The 19,984-nt window shown below is 40.6% G+C and overlaps 1 protein-coding gene across 1 annotated transcript; it reads left to right on the top strand.

The window, feature by feature from the left end:
• Positions 1 to 1,312: 1,312 nt before the first annotated feature.
• Positions 1,313 to 19,740, top strand: LOC130106717 (NACHT, LRR and PYD domains-containing protein 3-like). Its single transcript, XM_056272942.1, has 10 exons — positions 1,313 to 1,431; positions 2,951 to 3,063; positions 5,586 to 5,664; positions 5,852 to 6,059; positions 6,636 to 8,430; positions 9,043 to 9,216; positions 11,298 to 11,471; positions 16,994 to 17,167; positions 17,342 to 17,388; positions 18,860 to 19,740. Exons 2-10 carry the CDS (start codon positions 3,014 to 3,016, stop codon positions 19,384 to 19,386), a joined length of 3,228 nt encoding a protein of 1,075 aa, XP_056128917.1. The 5' UTR covers positions 1,313 to 1,431; positions 2,951 to 3,013; the 3' UTR covers positions 19,387 to 19,740.
• Positions 19,741 to 19,984: the final 244 nt, after the last annotated feature.

Genomic DNA, 19,984 nt, shown 5'->3' on the forward strand with positions numbered 1-19,984 from the left:
ACATGCCCTCTATAGCGCTCTTGCAGCTGTGGAGATGGCATTAACACATTCTCATTCTCTGACGGTTAACAAACACACACACACACACACACACACACACACACACACACACACACACACACACACACAAGCATGTCTCCTCTGGAATATTGCTGCTCCTTTATGTCAGTTTGACTTTGTAGCAACACTTATGAGCGTCATCATGTGGGCATTACTTTGTACTTTTTACCTGTGTGAGTGAGAGAGAGAGAGGGTGGGAGGGAGAGAGAGGGAGAGTGTGTGCATGTGAGAGAGAGAGTGAGAGAGAGAAAACGTGAGAGTAAGCATGTTTAATGTTGTACCACTGAATGGATGAGCTCAACTAACTTTAAGATGCTACTTAAACTGAACAAGAAGTTCAGTTGTTGTGAAGTTGTTGTTATTGCGCTTACATTTGTTACACTTGTTCTTTAATTAAAAACAAAATAGTTATGGATTTCTGACCCCTTGTCCTATTTTTACTACCCTCACACCCCACACAAAGAAAGTAACTAAGTAACTTTTACTTAAAGTACATTTCAAATGAACTACTTTTTACTTTTACTTGAGTACATTTTCAGATGAGTACTTTTACTTCTACTTGAGTAATATTTAATCAAAGTATTGGTACTTTTACTTGAGTACAATATTTTTGTACTTTTTCCACCTCTGGTGTGTTGTCTCTCCTCATTCTGTTGGTGAGTTAAGCAGAAAGTCTCACAGCTGCTCTGACAGCCCAGATAAGTTTGACTGAAGTACATTTTATCTACTGTTCATCTACTGAGTGTAAAAAACACTACCGCCTTCCAACACTGAGACCCACTCCCTTTAACACAACCACCTGTTAAACAGTCACGGTGTCGATGGTCCACAAGGCTCCAAATCCTTCTTTCTGGATGTTTCTGGTCAGGCTGTTAGATGCAGACAGCAGGTGGTTCTAGTATTTTATACACTCAGTGTGTATGTGACATGTTACTAATATGAATGATGACAAGCCTACAAATAACTGATCCTCTAATGAAAATCTTATGATGATGAATGTGTCCAACTAACACAGCATGTTGTGTGTGTTTGTGTGAAGGTCTACACTCTGCTATGAATGTGTCTGAGGGGAGAGAGGAGGGAGGTCCTACCTCTAAAACCACTCTGTCTGGGGAACATGGCAGCCAGACCAAAGCTAAGAGGTAAGATGAGGGTCTCTATCTGTCCATGACTGGTCTCCATCTCAGAGCTCAGCAGTGATGTCATCATGACATCATCAGTCAGAGTCAAAGGTCTGTTTGTGTTGTGTTGTAGCCCAGTCCAGCAGGAGAGACCAGACTCCCCTGTACCCAGCTGTGTGTCCATCAAGGGTGACCACTCTATGGAAATATCTATTAATTTCAAAGATGGACACCACTCTACTGAACAGAGGTGAGGTCTATGGTCACATGTATTGTGACTATCAGTTAAACCCAAAGTTGTTATTTCTCTCTTGCATTGGAGGGATAATACTGTTCTTTTCACATGTCCAATAACAATGTCCAACTGAGATGTTCTCTTTGGGTGTGTTCCCATTTATCACAGCATGCTGATTGTTGACAATATTTATTGTGCTGATGTGGTGAATTGGTGAAGACAAGGTGATCCAAAATATATCAAAATGACTTTTGTCTTTGTTCCAATATTAAATTGTCTTCTTTTTGGTAAGAACTGTGTTTTCCTGATATCTATTATCATTTACAATACTTCCTTTAACCTGTGACCTTGAAACAGCTGCCTATCACCATCACTTTGCCATCTAGTGTTCAACTTGTGACAGTGCAACATAATAACCGTTTTCCTATTTACATTCTTTTATTACACATTATGTGAAGGGCTGCTATAACAGACAGAAAGATGGTGAACTCAGTTTTTTCCAAGTCGACTAGTCGGGAGGTTGTTTGAGTGAATAGTCGACTAGTTGGTATTATGTAGCTGGCTAATAACACTATGGGGTTAACAATTTCACACACGATGCAGGGACCACAACGCACACACGGCTGTTCATTTCCATGCTTTACCAGGAACTCTTCTTCTGTTGGTTACAACCCAGACAACAGCAATATAGAAAACAGGTGCCACCTAGTGGTCACTGGTAGAATAGCATCATCCATACATAACAGTTGGTCTCAAGGAAGCCCTATTAATTAGGCTCTACTTTTCCTGGACCCACTTGCTTCAGTGAAGACCTATGATTGTTATTTAGGCCTACACACGCTCACAATAAAGAGATGCATGTGTACAAATTGTTATATCTTTAATCTGTTTTATTTGCACCGTAATTTAATTTGGACCATAACGTGTCACTACAAGTAACACGTCGCTTACTAACGACCAGCGATTCCCTCTCAAAACAGTGATTTGCCAAACTGACGTAGGACTAATCTACATATATCTGGCTCATCTATTTAATTACTTCAAGAGATTAAGAAAAACTAGTCAGATCCATCGGGAACATCATAATAAAAACAATCAACAAGCTACTTATTTACTTTAGCTTATTCACTTACTTGATTGTATTTATATTGTTATTTTATTATTAATATTATAATATACTGTATTTTTATCCATCTTATCGATTTTGTCTTTGTTTTGTTTTGTCTTGTTTGTTTAAGCTATTTTATCTACTTTATTTGTCTAGTTTCTATTCAAATCTATTTTATTGTCATTATTCTCAAATTGTCTCAAATTGATCTCTTATCGGCTTGTCAGTCATCATTGAGGCACTTTGAACGTCACTAACCTGTATGAAAGGTGTCATTCAAATAAAGTTTGATTGATTGACACAAGATAAAAAACCTTACATCTAAAGATAAAAATGTTGACACAGTAGTCGACTATTCTGACCCATACCTACTTAAAACATCTTCAAAACGAGACTTGTTAAATAGTCTTCCTCTGTTTTTAGCAGGATCCATCAGGAGAGACCAGACTCCCCTGTACCCGGTGTGTGTCCATCAAGAGTGACTGGTCTATGAATCCACCTCTTAGATTCAAAGATGGACACCACTCTACTGAGCAGAGGTCAGAATTAAACAGCTGATATGAACAGATGGTTTGGTTGTTATCAGACTCTACTGAACAGACAGAGGTAACAAGCCATGACACATAGAATTGGTCTGAGCCTTCTGTTGGTTTAGTTTCTTCTCTCAAAACATCTCATCTGGTCAACACAATTTTTCTTGCATGGGGTTTTTCAATGGATTCCTGCTAACTTTTGGGTGTTGAATCCAAATCTGGCATTAGTTTTTGCCTATCACATCAGATTTTTGAACAATGAAAAATCCTTATTTTTGAGAAAACAGCAATTTTACACTTGAAGTTAAAAAACACTGTTGCATTAGAAGATCGATAGATGCAAAATTGATTACAACGAAAGGTACCTACTTCAATTACAATATTAAATCATACATTAACATTTAATCCATGCTGGCTTGCACATATTTTTACACATTTTCTCAATATTTTTAATGTATGAAAAGTTTACAAATTTCACTAAACTAATATATAGACGGAAAAAGTTCCCCTAAACATGGTGTACATCACTTAAATACAAGGCATCACTCAAGCTCAAAGCAGTTTTGTGACTTTTCACGACATTCAAAATGCAGCAAAAATTTGTGAATATAAGAAATTAAGTACCGGTACTTGAAAGCGTAAGTATCCAAAGGCACAGGTGTAATCATATTACAACATGGTAAACTTCCTGTTTGTGGACGATCTCTTATATACAGCATCTGGGACATCCCTCATCAAACTCCAGCAGTAATCTGCCATCATATTTGAGTCCCAACGACCTTGATAACGTTCTTCCATCACTTTAATGTCTTGATGGAAACGTTCACCCTGTTCCTCGCTTACATCTCCAAGGTTATCTGGAAACTTGCTCAGGTGACTGTGCAAGTAGTGCACCTTGATGCTCATTCTGCACCCCAGCGCTCGCAGACTAAGGAGCAGCTCCTCCACAATCTCTCGGTAGTTGTCATCTTTCTTGTTCCCAAGAAAATTCTGCACCACATTAGTGAATGCATTCCATGCTCGAGCTTCGACAGCGGTCATCGTCATAACGAAGGGTGGGTCCTTGAGTAATGTTCTGATGTGAGGTCCGTCGAATATCCCTGGTTTTTTCTTCTCGTCGCTGAGACTCGGAAAGGTTGAACATATGTAGCCAAAGCAGTCTCCAGTGTGATCAAGAGCTTTAACAAACTGCTTCATCAGACTGAGTTTGATGTGCAATGGTGGAAGGATGATATTTTTCCGATCAACCAGTGGTTCATTAATGATGTTCTTGTCACCAGGTATCAAACTATTCCTTGATGGCCATTCCTTTCTCACCCAGTGCTCCTCCTTAGCCCGACTGTCCCAGTAGCATAGGAAACAAGGGTATTTGGTGTAACCTCCTTGTTGCCCCAAAAGGGAGTTCACCATTTGCAAATTCACACAAATCAACCATTCATGATCGTGGTACTTCAATTGTTCAAGTACAACATTGATGTTTGCATACTCCTCCTTCAAGGTCACTGAGTGTCCTATAGGGATGGATCCATAGATGTTCCCATTGTGAAGTAAAAGACATTTCAAACTTCTTTTCGATTGTCAATAAAGAGTCTCCACTCACTTGAATGGTACGCAGGCAAACCCATAGTGAGAAGAAGCCCTGCAACATCATTGCAGTATACAAGTTGACCATCAGAGTGGAAATACTTCCTCAGTTGTGCCTCTCTGTTGCGATAAAATGAGACGCTTGTGCCAGGTTTGAGAAGGTTTTTCTCTTGCAGCCTGGAAGCCAACAACTTAGCAGATTGTTTTGGCAAATTCAAATCTCGGATCAGATCAGCAATATATTTATAGAATACATGTGATATTACATGATAAAATACATTTATTTCAAAGATATGACAAATAAACACTCAGCCTAGCATGAAATTACTTAGGAAATGAATAGGGGTCATGTTTATCCCCACCAAGATTGCCAGACTAGATGGTCAACTTTTGTAAAATCCTGAATAAGGAGCATACAGATAGCACAAAAACTTGATGTGATAGAGCAAATTTGAGCGCAGATTTGGATTCAGCAGCCCAAAATTAGCCAAAAACAGTTTCCAAAGTCCATGCAGGAAAAAAACAACTATATTTTTGTAGACCAGTACCTGCATCCATCAGGACACAACACCTCAACCTCCTGTGTGTGTGTGTGTGTGTGTGTGTGTGTGTGTGTGTGTGTGTGTGTTGCCAAATTTGAATAGCCCAATCAGAGACCTGAACCCACCCAAAAATAGCCCTTTTTTTTTTTTACTGTTTAGTAGAAAGTTTCTCTGTCCATCCGGTGTATGTATGTAATAATAATTATGTTTATCAGAGCCATTTTTACCCACTCAATCAAATAAAAAGTAGCCCAATCTGCCAACGCTGCGGTCGTGTGTGTGTGTGTGTGTGTGTGTGTGTGTGTGTGTGTGTGTGTGTGTGTGTGTGTGTGTGTGTGTGTGTGTGTGTGTGTGTGTGTGTGTTGATATCTAGAGACCTAACATGTCATGTGTTCTCCGCAGAGACCACCAGGAGAGGTCAGAGGTTCTCAGTGGTCACTCTGTCCAGGAGCATCAAACAGACCTGGACTCCATATTTATGGTGTGTAAATATACATCAACACCTTTTACTTCACCTTCAAATGAAATGAAAAACAATCATTCTGGTCATAATGGTCTTCATGCTCCACTGTTTACATCAGTGGGTTTTAATCAATGACAGATGGGCTTGATGTTTTGTTCCATGAGTTTAACATGAAAATTTAATTCATATACTTATTCATTTCCAGCTGCTCGAGGAGAACATTGTCACTTTTGTGAAGAAGGAGCTGAAGAGGTTCCAGAAGGATCTGAGTCCAGATTACCCAGAGTGCTTAGAGAGACAGAGGGAGGAGGAAGAGGAGCAGAGGAGGAGTCCCAGAGAGGCACTTCTGAAGATCACACTGCACTTCCTGAGGAGTATGAAGCAGGAGGAGCTGGCTGACTCTCTGGAGAGCAGTAAGAGACTCTTTATTCAAAAGCCTCAACACCATGTAAAGGGTCAATAGAGGCAAAGTGGGAGGTGGAATTGTTTTCAAAACCTGCTGAAAATGTAGATTTATCACAGGAGGTTCAGACAGTTTCCATTTGGATGGTAAATGAAAAGAAATCTAATGGATAATCTGGTCAAACTATTGATTGGTTAATGAGGGTGTAAAATGCTGATGACATTGGTTCACATCAGAACAATAATACCAGAGAGAACCTCTTTAAGACGTCATCACTGTCCCCATAATCCCAGTAAAGATCTCCTATCTAATACATGGTTACTACAAGAGATGTGATAATAGCCATCAAAATATTATTACAGTAGAAATGAATTATTATTAATGTACATGTTGTTTGTGGAAATGTATTTGGATAAATCTACCCTTTATATAAATTATATAAATGTCTTCATTGTTTGTTTTAAATAAATCCTGCTTGTCCATCCACCAGTGATGAGCTGAATTAATACTATGGAGTTTGGTAAAGTTTCTGTTTCTCACATTTACAGTAACATCCACTCACTGGTTCCCTGGTTTGTTTATTCAGAAACCCTTGTTACCTTGTGCCGGAGTAACCTCAAAGCAGCTCTGAAGGAGAAGTTTCCGTGTTTGTTTGAGGGTGTTGCTAAACCAGGAGAGTCAACACTTCTGAATCAGATCTACACAGAGCTCTACATCACAGAGGGAGGCAGCGGAGAGGTCAATAATGAACATGAGGTCAGACAGATTGAAACAGCATCCAGGAAACCAGCGAGACCAGAAACACCGATCAAATGTGAAGACATCTTTAAAACCTTACCTGGACAAGATAAACCAATCAGATCATTGATGACAAGGGGAGTGGCTGGCATCGGGAAAACAGTCTTAACACAGAAGTTCACTCTGGACTGGGCTGAAGACAAAACCAACCACAATATACACTTCACATTTCCATTCACCTTCAGAGAGCTGAATGTGCTGAAAGATAAAGAGTTCAGCTTGGTGGGACTTCTTCATCACTTCTTTATTGAAACCAAAGAAGCAGGAATCTGCAGCTTTGACCAGTTCCAAGTTGTGTTCATCTTTGATGGTCTGGATGAGTGTCGACTTCCTCTGGACTTCCTGAACAATGAGATCTGGACTGATGTCACAAAGTCCACCTCAGTGGACGTGCTGCTGACAAACCTCATCAAGGGGAAACTGCTTCCCTCTGCTCGCCTCTGGATAACCACACGACCTGCAGCCGCCAACCAGATCCCTCCTAAGTGGGTTGACATGGTAACGGAGGTGAGAGGGTTCACTGATCCACAGAAGGAGGAGTACTTCAGGAAGAGATTCAGAGATGAGGAGCAGGCCAGAAGAATCATCTCACACATCAAGACATCACGAAGCCTCCACATCATGTGTCACATCCCAGTCTTCTGTTGGATCACTGCTACAGTTCTGGATCATGTGTTGAGAACAAATGAGAGAGGAGAGATGCCCAAGACCCTGACTGAGATGTACATCCACTTCCTGGTGGTTCAGTCCATCCAGGGGAATGTGAAGTATCATGGGAGATCTGAAACAGAGCCACACTGGAATACAGACAACAGGAAGATGATTGAGTCTCTGGGAAAACTGGCCTTTAAACAGCTGGAGAAAGGCAACCTGATCTTCTATGAAGCAGACCTGACAGAGTGTGGCATTGATATCAGAGCAGCCTCAGTATATTCAGGAGTGTTCACACAGATCTTTAAAGAGGAGTGTGGGCTGTACCAGGACAAGGTCTTCTGCTTTGTCCATCTGAGCATTCAAGAGTTTCTGGCTGCTCTTTATGTCTTTCTCTCATTCATCAATGATGGAGTCAATCTGCTGTCAGCAACACAGTCAACCTCCAACTGGCTTAAACTATTTAGATATAAACCAGACCTCTACCAGACAGCACTGGACAAGGCGTTAGAGAGTCCAAACGGACATCTGGACTTGTTCCTGCGCTTCCTCCTGGGCCTCTCACTGAAACCCAATCAGAATCTCCTACGAGGCCTGCTGGGAAAGACAGGAAGTAAGTCACAGACCAATCAGCAAACAGTCCGGTACATCCAGAAGAAGATCAGGGAGGATCTCTCTCCAGAGAGAAGCATCAATCTGTTCCACTGTCTGAATGAACTGAATGACCATTCTCTAGTGGAGGAGATCCAACAGTACCTGACATCAGGAAGACTCTCCACAGACCGACTCTCTCCTGCTCTGTGGTCAGCTCTGGTCTTCATCTTACTGTCTTCAGAAGAGGAGCTGGACGTGTTTGACCTGAAGAAATACTCTTCTTCAGAGGAGGGTCTTCTGAGGCTGCTGCCAGTGGTCAAAGCCTCCTATACAGCTCTGTAAGTATATGGATTAGGCCTTTTAAAGTATTAAATCTATTATGTGTTATTATTTTTCATTGGTGATAAAATATTGTTTTATTACACTGATTATTGAAACTGTTATTGGGGTTACAGGTTCTAAAATCAAAAGTATTAAAGACATTAAAATTATAGAATAATTACAACTATTAAAACAGTAGTTGTAATAGTTGTAAGTAGCAGTAATCATAAAAGAAGCAGGTAGTAGTGGAATTAGCAGCAGTAGTAAAAGCAGTAATAGCAGTAGTAGCAGTAGTACTAGTGTAGTAGTAACAATAGTATTAGTAGTCACAGTAGTTGTAGTAGTAGTACAAATTGTATTATAACAAGTAGCCATCGTAGTTATAGTAGGACTAGTAGTAAAAATAACAGCAGTAGTGGTACTCTTGTAGTAGTAATATTTTGATATTTCCATGTTTAGATGAGTACTATAATAAAATACTATTATCCAAACTGTTGTAATGATGAAAACAAGTGGTAAAATCAAAAGTATTAATGCCATTACAATGTAATAGAATGATATATTTGTGTGTGTGTGTGTGTGTGTGTGTGTGTGTGTGTGTGTGTGTGTGTGTGTGTGTGTCCATTCAGGTTGAGTTCCTGTAATCTGTCAGACAGAAGCTGTGAAGTTGTGTCCTCAGTTCTCAGCTCCAACTCCTCTAGTGTGAGAGAGCTGGACCTGAGTCACAATGATCTGCAGGATTCAGGAGTGAAGCTGCTCTCTGCTGGACTGGGGAGTCCACAATGTAGACTGGAAACTCTCAGGTCAGTATTCCTAAACGTCTACAACACAGGACCACTTCAGTCCTCATTTACATCCACTTTAATGGCAGTCAGTACATCCTTACCTGGGTGGTCTTTTCTCTGACTGGAGGAATTACTGACCAGTTGTAGTAACAAGCTCTGGTTCTACTTTCTACTTCCTGTCAACTGCTTTCCATGAGCACATACACCAGCAAAGAGGTCATGACAACACATTACAAATCAATACAGTTTGGTTTTCAGAGAAAAAGGTGAAATAGTCTAACAGGCATAGCAAGGCCTTCCTTCTGACCATATTCCAACTACATATTTATAATTCGTATTTCTTGTTTCAGTTTGCAGTGTAACTCTGTTTTCACCTGAAAAATACTGCACTGGTTAAGATTATATTGTAGTGTATCAAACACAACTTAAATACACATGTGCTTGTATGAACACATGAATGTGAGGTGGTAACCCTGTGTAGAGGTTCATGTTTTAGTGGTTTTGTCTGTCTTTTAAATGTGGAGGTACAGGCCACAGGTTCTGGGGGTGAAGAGCGACTTCATCTTCCTATTACAGACACACTGTAGGAGTGAAGGAGACATCACTTCCTCTGGCAGTGTGTTCACACTCACATCTCTACTATGACAACACAATAGGATGCATTGACCTCTGCAGCTCTCTGAGCACACAATGTGTCCTCATCACTGTACCCCCCTAAGAACAAAACATGACAGTGTGTTAATGACATCATCTATATGGTGTGTGTTCATCACATGATCTATAAAGCTATGTGGTCCTTGTTCACTGCTGGGTTTGATACCTCTCTGTGGGGCTTCATGACTGTGTGTGTTGGCTCATTAATATCAGGATTCCCTCAAAACTGCAGATGGTCAGTACACCCAACCACATGTGCTCACATCACAGCTGTAAAGTATAAACTCTCATTTACATAGACTATCTGCTGTCAGAGAGGTCTGCTTGGAGCTGCCAGCAGCAGGGCCACAACACACACCTTTCTGGACCCCCACCATGTTAGACCACCCCTCATTATTAGAGATGGACAACTTCTTTACTGGAGGATCTTCTGGCAGAGATGGATGTCCTCCTGTCCTTTTTAGTTCACTTTTTTATTTTCATTTTTATTCAGTTTGGTGCAAATCATATAAAGTGTTAATGTGTTGTACCGCAGCACACATTCACACCACTGAAAGAATAAGGACAGGGAATACTGACCACTTTGGATCATGTTTTATATTTAGTCTTGATTTGTATCGAAGACCTCTTCATACAACTAGGGTTGCAGCTGCTGTAAAGAATAACAAAGAAAAGTGTGCATACCAACATGGACCATAGTCTGATCATGTGACGTGAGTTGACAGAGGAAGTTTTTGACCACCGTCGTGATATCAGTTAACTCAGATTGGGTTGGTTTGCTGGCAGCCATACCAACATGTACCCTGGCTCTTCCCATGACACAAGCTAAGCAGGTGTGGATTTGGCTCGAAGACTACCCGGGAAAACTCAGTTGCTGCTGGATTTGGTGTAGGTTGGCCAGTAGGGGGCAGTCTTGCCTATGGGACTAAAAAAATGCCCCAGTGCACTGATGGGGACACAGTGCTGTAGGAGATGCCGTCCTTCTGATGTGACCTTAAAACCGAGGTACTGACTCACTGTGGTCATTAAAGACCCCATGGCACTTACAGTAAAGAGTAGGGGGTCCCCCGGTGTTCTGGCAAATTCCCCAGCCTGGCTCTCTCCATCTGGCCACCTAATCATCCCTAGTATGATTGACTCAATGGTTCCTCCCTCTCCACCTCAAGCTGATGTGTGGTGAGCGTTCTGGTGCAAAATGGCTGCTGTGCATCATCCAGGTGGTGCTACACATTGGTGGTGGTTGAGGTGAGTTTCCCCCTTCTCTGTGAAGTGCTTTGGGTGTCCAGATAAAACCCTAAAAATGTAATCCATTATTATTGTTTGGTTTAGTGAAGCTGAAGCTTATTCAGGAACCTGATTATGTTGAACATGTTTCATGAGACATTCTTACACATCAACAGCTGAAAGAAAGTAATCTGTGTGTGTGTGTGTGTGTGTCCATTCAGGTTGAGTTTCTGTAATCTGTCAGACAGAAGCTGTGAAGTTGTGTCCTCAGTTCTCAGCTCCACCTCCTCTAGTGTGAGAGAGCTGGACCTGAGTAACAATGATCTGCAGGATTCAGGAGTGAAGCTGCTCTCTGCTGGACTGGGGAGTCCACAATGCAGACTGGAAACTGTCAGGTCAGTATTGCTAAACCTGTACAACACAGGACCACTTCAGTCCTCATTTACATCCACTTTAATGGCAGTCAGTACATCCTAACCTGGGTGGTCTTTTCTCTGACTGGAGGAATTACTTGTAGATCTTCCAATAGTTCTTGAAGTTTTTACAATTACAATAGTTTTTATAAGTACAATAAGTACAATATATTTTCAAGACTAAAATAATAGTAACGATAACAGTTCGATAAGTTATTATTTGTACAAACAGCAATACCAAAAATGGCCATTAGTAGAAATATGAATAGTAGTAGCAGAAATTGTATTAGTTGTAACTGTAGTAGTAGAAGTAATAGTGGCAGTAGCCAGTAGGGGGCAGCCTGGAGCGGGCAGCAACAATGGTCCTATACAGTGAGAAAGGACCCTGTGCAGTTCCAGGTGACATTCTTCATATGAGACGTTAAATGAGGTCCTGACTCACTGTGGTGGTAAAAGACGGTAGGACATCTTTCATAATGAGAGGACTTACAGACGTCACTGGTTAAATAGCCAATCAAGTCATTACCCTCAAGACCACCTGACCATTTCTCCTACCTGATTGGCTGGATTAAACCTTTGTGTCCTGCTCTTTATAACCAATGTGTAGTGAGTGTTCTGCTTCATATTGGCAGCCATCTCATCGTACACGTGTACTCTAAACACTGCTGATTTTAACTGCAGTAGTAGTAGTAGTAGTATTTGCAGTAGCAGTAATCACAGTATGGTAATCTCAGTATCATTGTGATTAGTAGTGGTAGCAGTAGTGGTAGCAGTAGTCCTTGTAGTAGCAGTAATCACAGTATGGTAATCTCCGTATCAAATCAAATCAAAACAAATCAATTTTATTTGTACAGCTGTAGCCCAATATCACAAATTATAAATTTGCCTCAGTGGGCTTAACAGCAACACAACATCCTGTCTTTAGACCCTCTCATCGGATAAGGAACAACTCCCTAAAAAAAACCTTTAACAGGGAGAAAAAATAGGAAGAAACCTCAGGGAGAGCATCAGAGGAGGGATCTCTCTCCCAAGACGGACAGCGTGCAATGGATGTTGTGTTCATGCAATTTACATAATACAACACTGAAGGAGGATAACAGAATTATAATGGGCATAAAATTTATGAAGAACATGATGCACAGGATGCCAAGCAGTGTCCACATGCCAACAGAAAAGTCCAGGACCCAAGCCACGCGACCAGCATCATCATGTAATAAAAGAAAAGTTTTTCTTTTATTACATGATGATGCTGGTCGATGGTCGATTACATGATGATGCTTATGTGAGGAGTGGAAGGGCAGGCAGCATCCAAATGGCGACCACCATCACCACGGAGACCTGGGAGGAGAACCGACTGCACATGCACGCAAGAGAGACTCACATGACACCATTCAAACACAGAAAAAGAGAAAGGAGAAGACATCATTCAGAGAGAGAGAAAATACTTGTTAGAGAAGAGAACAGTTTGCAATAGTCATTAGCCATAATCAATTAAGTCATCAATTCATCATAATCTATACTCTGTAATCTATACTCCATAATCTCATCGGCAGAACAGTGGTTGGTAAATTCATTGAGACAGAAAACCAACCCGCCATCCAGTACAGGTTGTGAAGCACTCAACTTAAAGGCAACTAATTGTAAACTAAGGCAAAAAGATGAGTTTTAAGTTTGGATTTAAAGACTCAACAGACTCTGATGGTCTGATGGCAGCAGGCAGGTTATTCCACAACAATGGAGCTCGATAGGAAAAGGCCCTGCCACCAGCTGACTTCTTTTTAACTTTGGGTACACACAGGAGCCCTGTATTTTGAGAACAAAGTGCTCGAGATGGCATGTAAGGTTTAAAGAGATCACACAGGTAGGATGGGGCAAGCCCATTTAGGATTTTACAAGTCAGCAGAACCACCTTGTATTCTGATCTAACATGGATAGAAAGCCAATGAAGGGAGGCAAGAATTGGTGTAATATGGTCAAATTTCCTAGTTTTAGTTAGGATCCTAGCAGCAGCATTCTGAACCATCTGAAGACTTTTAGTACTAGAATGTGGCAGACCTGAGAACAGAACATTACAGTAATCAAGTCTGGATGAAACAAATGCATGTATTAGAGTCTCTGCATCAGCCATGGAGAGAAAAGACCGAATTTTAGCTATGTTACGTAAGGGAAAAAAGGCAGTCTTGGTGATTTCTTTACTGTGCTTATCAAAGGAAAGGCTGGGATCAAACGTAACACCAAGATTTTTGGCTGCCACACTTTGTGAAACCACAGAGTTGTCGATTGTTATCGTTACTTGATCAGACTGGTGTCTGTGTCTAGCAGGGCCAATGACCAGCATCTCGGTTTTATCTGAATTTAAAAGCAGAAAGTGAAGTGACATCCAGTTTTTCACAGTAGCCAAGCAGGCCTCTAAGTTAGTGGTTTGAGTATGATCATCAGCCCTTATAGGCACATACAACTGAGTATCATCAGCATAGCAATGGAAATGTATTCCATAACTGCGTATAATTTGGCCAAGAGGTGTAATGTAAAGAGAGAAAAGTAGAGGGCCAAGTACTGAGCCCTGAGGCAAACCATATTTAATGTCAGAAAATTTCTATATAATATTATTATAGCAGACACAATGTGTTCTTCCAGATAAGTAGGACTTAAGCCAAGAGAGAGCTAAGCCAGAGACACCAAAATTACAATTTAATCTATCTAAAAGTATACAGTGATCAATGGTGTCAAAGGCTGCACTGAGGTCCAGTAGTAGAAGCACAGAAGTGTAATCAGAGTCGATAGCCAGTAGAAGATCATTTACCACTCTGGTCAGAGCAGTTTCAGTGGAGTGACAGGGCCTGAAGGCCGACTGAAAAGGTTCATAGAGATGGTTTTCTTTTATATGGGTCAAAAGTTGTTGATACACAACTCTCTCTAGTACTTAAGAGAAGAATGGAAGATTAGAGACTGGCCGATAGTTATTAATAGACCCTGGATCAAGGTGCGGTTTTTTAAGTAGAGGTTTAACCACAGCTGTCTTAAAACTGCTGGGAACAATGCCAGTAGTAAGAGATAAATTAACGATGTCTAGCATTGTAGGTCCAAGAAAAGGCCAGAGGTCTTTAAAAAGTTTTGCTGGTAAGGGATCAAGTAGGCAAGCAGTTGGTTTAGAAGCTGACATGAACTTATCAGTATCATTGTGATTAGTAATGGTAGCAGTAGTGGTAGCAGTAGTATTTGTAGTAGCAGTAATCGCAGTATGGTAATCTCAGTATCATTGTGATTAGTAGTGGTAGCAGTAGTGGTAGCAGTAGTATAAGCAGTGACAGCATCAGTATCAGCAGCAGAAGTAATGGTAGATGTAGTATGAACAGTAGTCAGGTGACAGGCATGGACACAAGTCCATGAATACTGGGAGGGCGTCCAGCGCTTTACCTGTGCCCCGTCCACAGGGTTAGTGTTGTGTCAGGAAAGGCTTCTGACCTAAAATTTTACCAAATCATTTTATAGATTGACAAGACCGTACCAGATCGGTCGAGGCCCGGGTTAACAATGGGCACCATTGGTGCTGTGTCCTCACAGGGTACCAAACTGTAAAATCCACTGTGGTGACCCCTGAGAAACAGGGAACAAGCCGAAAGAAGAAGTAATATGAACAGTAGAAGTAACTGGAATTGGGTTTGTAAAAGCAGTTGGAGTTGTAGTAGTAGTAATAGTAGTTGTAGCAGTAGTAGTAATAGTATTGGTAGTAGTAGTAGTATTATCAGTGTTACCAGTATTAGTACAAAGTAATTGGAGTCTTTTCTAAATGTTCAGTGGTAATTTCTACTGGACTCAAACTGGGTGTATGATCTTATACAATACCAGTCAACAGTTTGGACACACCTACTCAGTCTCATAGTAGGATGTTTCTTTATTTTTACTAAATGAAAAGACTTGTTGAGCCGGAGGACATTTTATAATATATTCTTTAAATTCAAATTTGTTTTAAAAAGAGATTCAGATATAGGCAGACTTTTGACTGGTACTGTATATGTAGTGACTGGTACTGTATATGAGGGGACTGGTACTGTATATGTAGTGACTGGTACTGTATATGTAGTGACTGGTACTGTATATGAAGTGACTGGTACTGTATATGAGGGGACTGGTACTGTATATGAAGTGACTGGTACTGCATATGTAGTGACTGGTACTGTATATGAAGTGATTGGTACTGTATATGAGGGGACTGGTACTGTATATGTAGTGAGTGACTGATACTGTATATGAAGTGACTGGTGTAGTTACTGGTACTGTATATATAGTGACTTGTACTGTGTATGAAGTGACTGGTATTGTATATGTAGTGACTAGTACTGTGTATGAAGTGACTGGTACTGTATATGAAGTGACTGCTACTGTATATGAGGGGTCTGGTACTGTATATGAAGTGACTGGTACTGTATATGCAGTGACTGGTACTGTATATGTAGTGACTGGTACTGTATATAAAGTAACTGGTACTTTATATGAAGGGACTGGTACTATATATGAGGGGACTGGTACTGTATATGTAGTGACCCGTACTGTATATGAAGTGACTGGTACTGTATATGTAGGGACTGGTACTGTATATGAAGTAACTGGTACTGTATATGAAGGGACTGGTACTGTATATGAAGGGACTGGTACTGTATATGTAGTGACTGGTACTGTATATGAAGTAACTGGTACTGTATATGTAGTGACTGGTACTGTATATGAAGGGACTGGTACTGTATATGAAGTAACTGGTACTGTATATAAGTGACTGGTACTGTATATGAGTGGACTGGTACTGTATATGTAGTGACTGGTACTGTATATGTAGTGACTGGGTGAATTTGTGGCCCCACGGTGGACCTTCGGGGGTTTGACTCCCTCTAAAAAAGAACTGAGTTTGTGTCTCAGAGGCAGCAGGATCACAAACCCGGATGAGAGAAACATCCACTGACTGAGAACATCTGCTTGCCAGATGTTTTCATTTTGTGTGTCTTTTTTTGTCTGTACTTTCACTTCATATAAAGTACACACAGAGTAGTAACCGCAGTACCAAAGTAGTAGCAGTACTAACAGTAGTTGTAATAATCATAGTAGGGAGCAGTAATCATTGTACTAGTAGCAGCAGTCGAATTGGAAGTAGCAACAGTAGTAGTAGTACTAGTAGTAGTATTCGCAGTTGTAGAGGGATAAGTAATAAAAGTGGCAGCAATCATAGTACTCTTGTAGTAGTAACCATTTGTAATATCTGTGTTCAGATGAGTGCTGTCATAAAGTACTATTATCCAAACTGTTGTAATGATGACGACAGGTAGTAAAATCAAAAGTATTAAAGCCATTAGAATATGATAGAATGATATATTGTGTGTGTGTGTGTGTGTGTGTGTGTGTGTGTGTGTGTGTGTGTGTGTGTGTGTGTGTGTGTGTGTGTGTGTGTGTGTGTGTGTGTGTGTGTGTGTGTGTGTGTGTGTGTGTGTGTGTGTGTGTGTGTGTGTGTTCAGGCTGTCAGGCTGTCTGGTCACAGAGGAAGGTGTTTCTTCTCTTCTCTCAGCTCTGAGCTCCAACCCCTCCCATCTGAGAGAGCTGGACCTGAGCTACAACCAGCCAGGAGACTCAGGAGGGAAGCTGCTCTCTGCTGGACCGGAGGATCCACACTGGAGACTGAACACTCTCAGGTATGGACAGGCTGGATGACACTCACTCATCATGTCTTCTACAAGGATTTTCTCCTCCTGCTCTGATGCTGGATCAGACTGGTTCTTCTGTAACAGTGGACAGGACTGATACTGGATGGAGGTTTATTAGATGGAGGATGTTCTGGTGTGAATGTGTCTCTCCTCCACCCCCAGGTTGGACCATGCTGGAGTGTGCTGGTTGACACCAGGAGTGAGGAAGTGTAAGTGTGTGTTTAGTTCCTTCATGAGAACAAAGCAGATCACATTCAGCTATTTAGATGGAAAGTGCGTCCACACAGCAGTGTGGGACATCCATTCATTCACATCCTACTGGGGATGAAGCTGATGGTGGACATGATGTTTCTTCATCACACTGCTGAGAAATTAACAGTCATTAGGTCTCATTTATCAAGGAAATTCAACACTAATGTGTGTGTGGTTCCTTCATACTGAGGTTTCTACATGAAAAGTGGATTTATCAACTTTTTCACCCATCTGACAGAAATGTATGAAAACCTGAGACCACACGTAAGATGTGTGTCCACTCCACACTTCTACTTTTATGCAGAAACTTTCACTTTTATTCATTAAATAGTCTTATTTGAACAGACTTTGTCCTCTAATATGGAGATATGAAGAAAGATGAACAAAAGACTTGAGAAAAACATGTTTGCAAACAATATTGAAGTGAGATGAAATGTTTAGAATGATTAATAGACTACTGAAAAGACTTCCTGTGATTGTTCCCTGTGTAATATTCATTTAATTATTGAAGAAGAAGATTTAAAGCGACACAACACTAAAGTCCAGATGTTAAATGGGCCGACCTTGTCTTCTAGAGGATTTGACAAGAGCGTCTTTTCAGGGACAGGACGGATTTATGATTTTTTTTTCCCTGAGAATGACGAGTGACTTTGGAGTTAATTCTGATTCACCAGAGCCCTGCTGTTAAAGACCACTATCAAGACCACTATTAAGACCACTATTAAGACTAATATTAAGACCATTATTAAGATCACTGTTAAGACCGCTGTGAAGGCTAATATTAAGACCATTATTAAGACCACTATTAAGACTAATATTAAGACCACTATTAAGTAATATTAAGACCACTATTAAGACTAATATTAAGACCACTATTAAGAATAATATTAAGACCACTAGTAAGACCACTATTAAGACCACTATTAAGACTGATATTAAGACCATTATTAAGATCACTATTAAGACTAATATTAAGACCACTATTAAGACCGCTATTAAGACCACTATTAAAACCAATATTAAGACTAATATTAATACCACTATTAAGACCTCTATTAAGACTAATATTAAGACCAGTATTAAGACTAATATTCAGACTATATTAGTACAGTCCATTATCTCAGTGGTGGACTGAACAAGGAGCAGTTATTTTAATTCATGGTAAATAAGGTCATGTGACGTGCTTCCAGTTTATGAATAATTGGTGTTCATCATAATACACACAAGAGTACAATGGAAACTTCATACTTCAGAACACATGATAAATACAGCGGCAGTATAATTCATAACATGATACGAGGGAACTTACACATTTATGAACATGTTGATAGATGAGGTCCAACCTGTGAATAAATCAACACAAACCAAACAGAAGAGGAACATTAGATCAACAACCGCTGCTGTATTGTGTCTTGTTGTCTCCATCAGATGCCTGTGAACTCACACTGGACCCAAACACAGCACACAGAGACCTCCTTCTGTGTGAGGACAACAGAAAGGTGACATGGGGGAGAGAGGAGCAGTCGTATCCTGATCATACAGACAGATTTGACCTCTGGAGACAGGTTCTATGTAGAGAGAGTCTGACTGACCGCTGTTACATGGAGGTACAGTGGAAAGGAGATGTTTATATAGGAGTGACTTACAGAGGAATCAGAAGGAGAGGAGGAGGTGATGACTGTCTGCTTGGACGGAATGAGAAGTCCTGGAATCTGTCCTGCTATAGTGATGTATACAGAGCCTGGCATAATAAAAGAGAAACACAGATACGTATCTCCTCCTCCTCCTCTGACAGAGTAGGAGTGTATCTGGACTGGTCTGCTGGAACTCTGTCCTTCTACAGAGTCTCCTCTGACACACTGACACACCTCCACACCTTCACCTCCACATTCACTGAACCTCTCCATGTTGGGTTTGTGTTGTGGTCACCTGGCTCCTCAGTGTGTGTGTGTTAGATAGAGGAGGTAGAGATGCCTCCTGTGTCCTGGAGGAACACTCACACTCCTTCCCAAACACACCTGCTGACATGATAGATCACTCTGTACACACACACACACACACACACACAAATACAGACAGTGTGACCAAAGATATGTGTTTTGTGGTTGTAATAGTTGTGTGGTGTGTTTAATGTGTGTTGGGTGTATGCTTCATTGATCAGTTTCTGCATTTTACTCATGCTTATATTCTTATATTTACATTGTTTATGTTCCCTATGTTTATGTAAGCTTTATGCCTATATTTGATATGTTGTCTTCTAATGTAAAGCACACTGAGCTTACTTGGAATAAAATGTGCTACATAAATAAAATGGCTAAACTATTCAATTGTTATTCAGTTTTTTATTGTATTGAATTAAATATATTAAACAACTTGTATTTTTTATATTTGTGTAAAATCTATCAATGCAAAACACCTGAACCACCATGAAAACACATAGCCACACACACACACACACACACACACACACACACACACACACACACACACACACACACACACACACACACACACACACACACACACACACACACACATATGTTGGCTGAACCT

This window comes from Lampris incognitus, chromosome 1, assembly GCF_029633865.1.
Source record: "Lampris incognitus isolate fLamInc1 chromosome 1, fLamInc1.hap2, whole genome shotgun sequence".
Classification (NCBI taxonomy): domain Eukaryota; kingdom Metazoa; phylum Chordata; class Actinopteri; order Lampriformes; family Lampridae; genus Lampris; species Lampris incognitus.

What these genes read in the sequence shown, in the direction of transcription:
- LOC130106717 (XM_056272942.1), top strand. Translation starts at nt 3,014, where the DNA reads ATGAATCCACCTCTTAGATTCAAAGATGGACACCACTCTACTGAGCAG. An exon ending in GGCTGACTCTCTGGAGAGCA is followed by an intron (nt 6,060 to 6,635) that starts GTAAGAGACTCT and finishes TTGTTTATTCAG; the next exon opens with AAACCCTTGTTACCTTGTGC. An exon ending in TGCAGACTGGAAACTGTCAG is followed by an intron (nt 11,472 to 16,993) that starts GTCAGTATTGCT and finishes GTGTGTGTTCAG; the next exon opens with GCTGTCAGGCTGTCTGGTCA.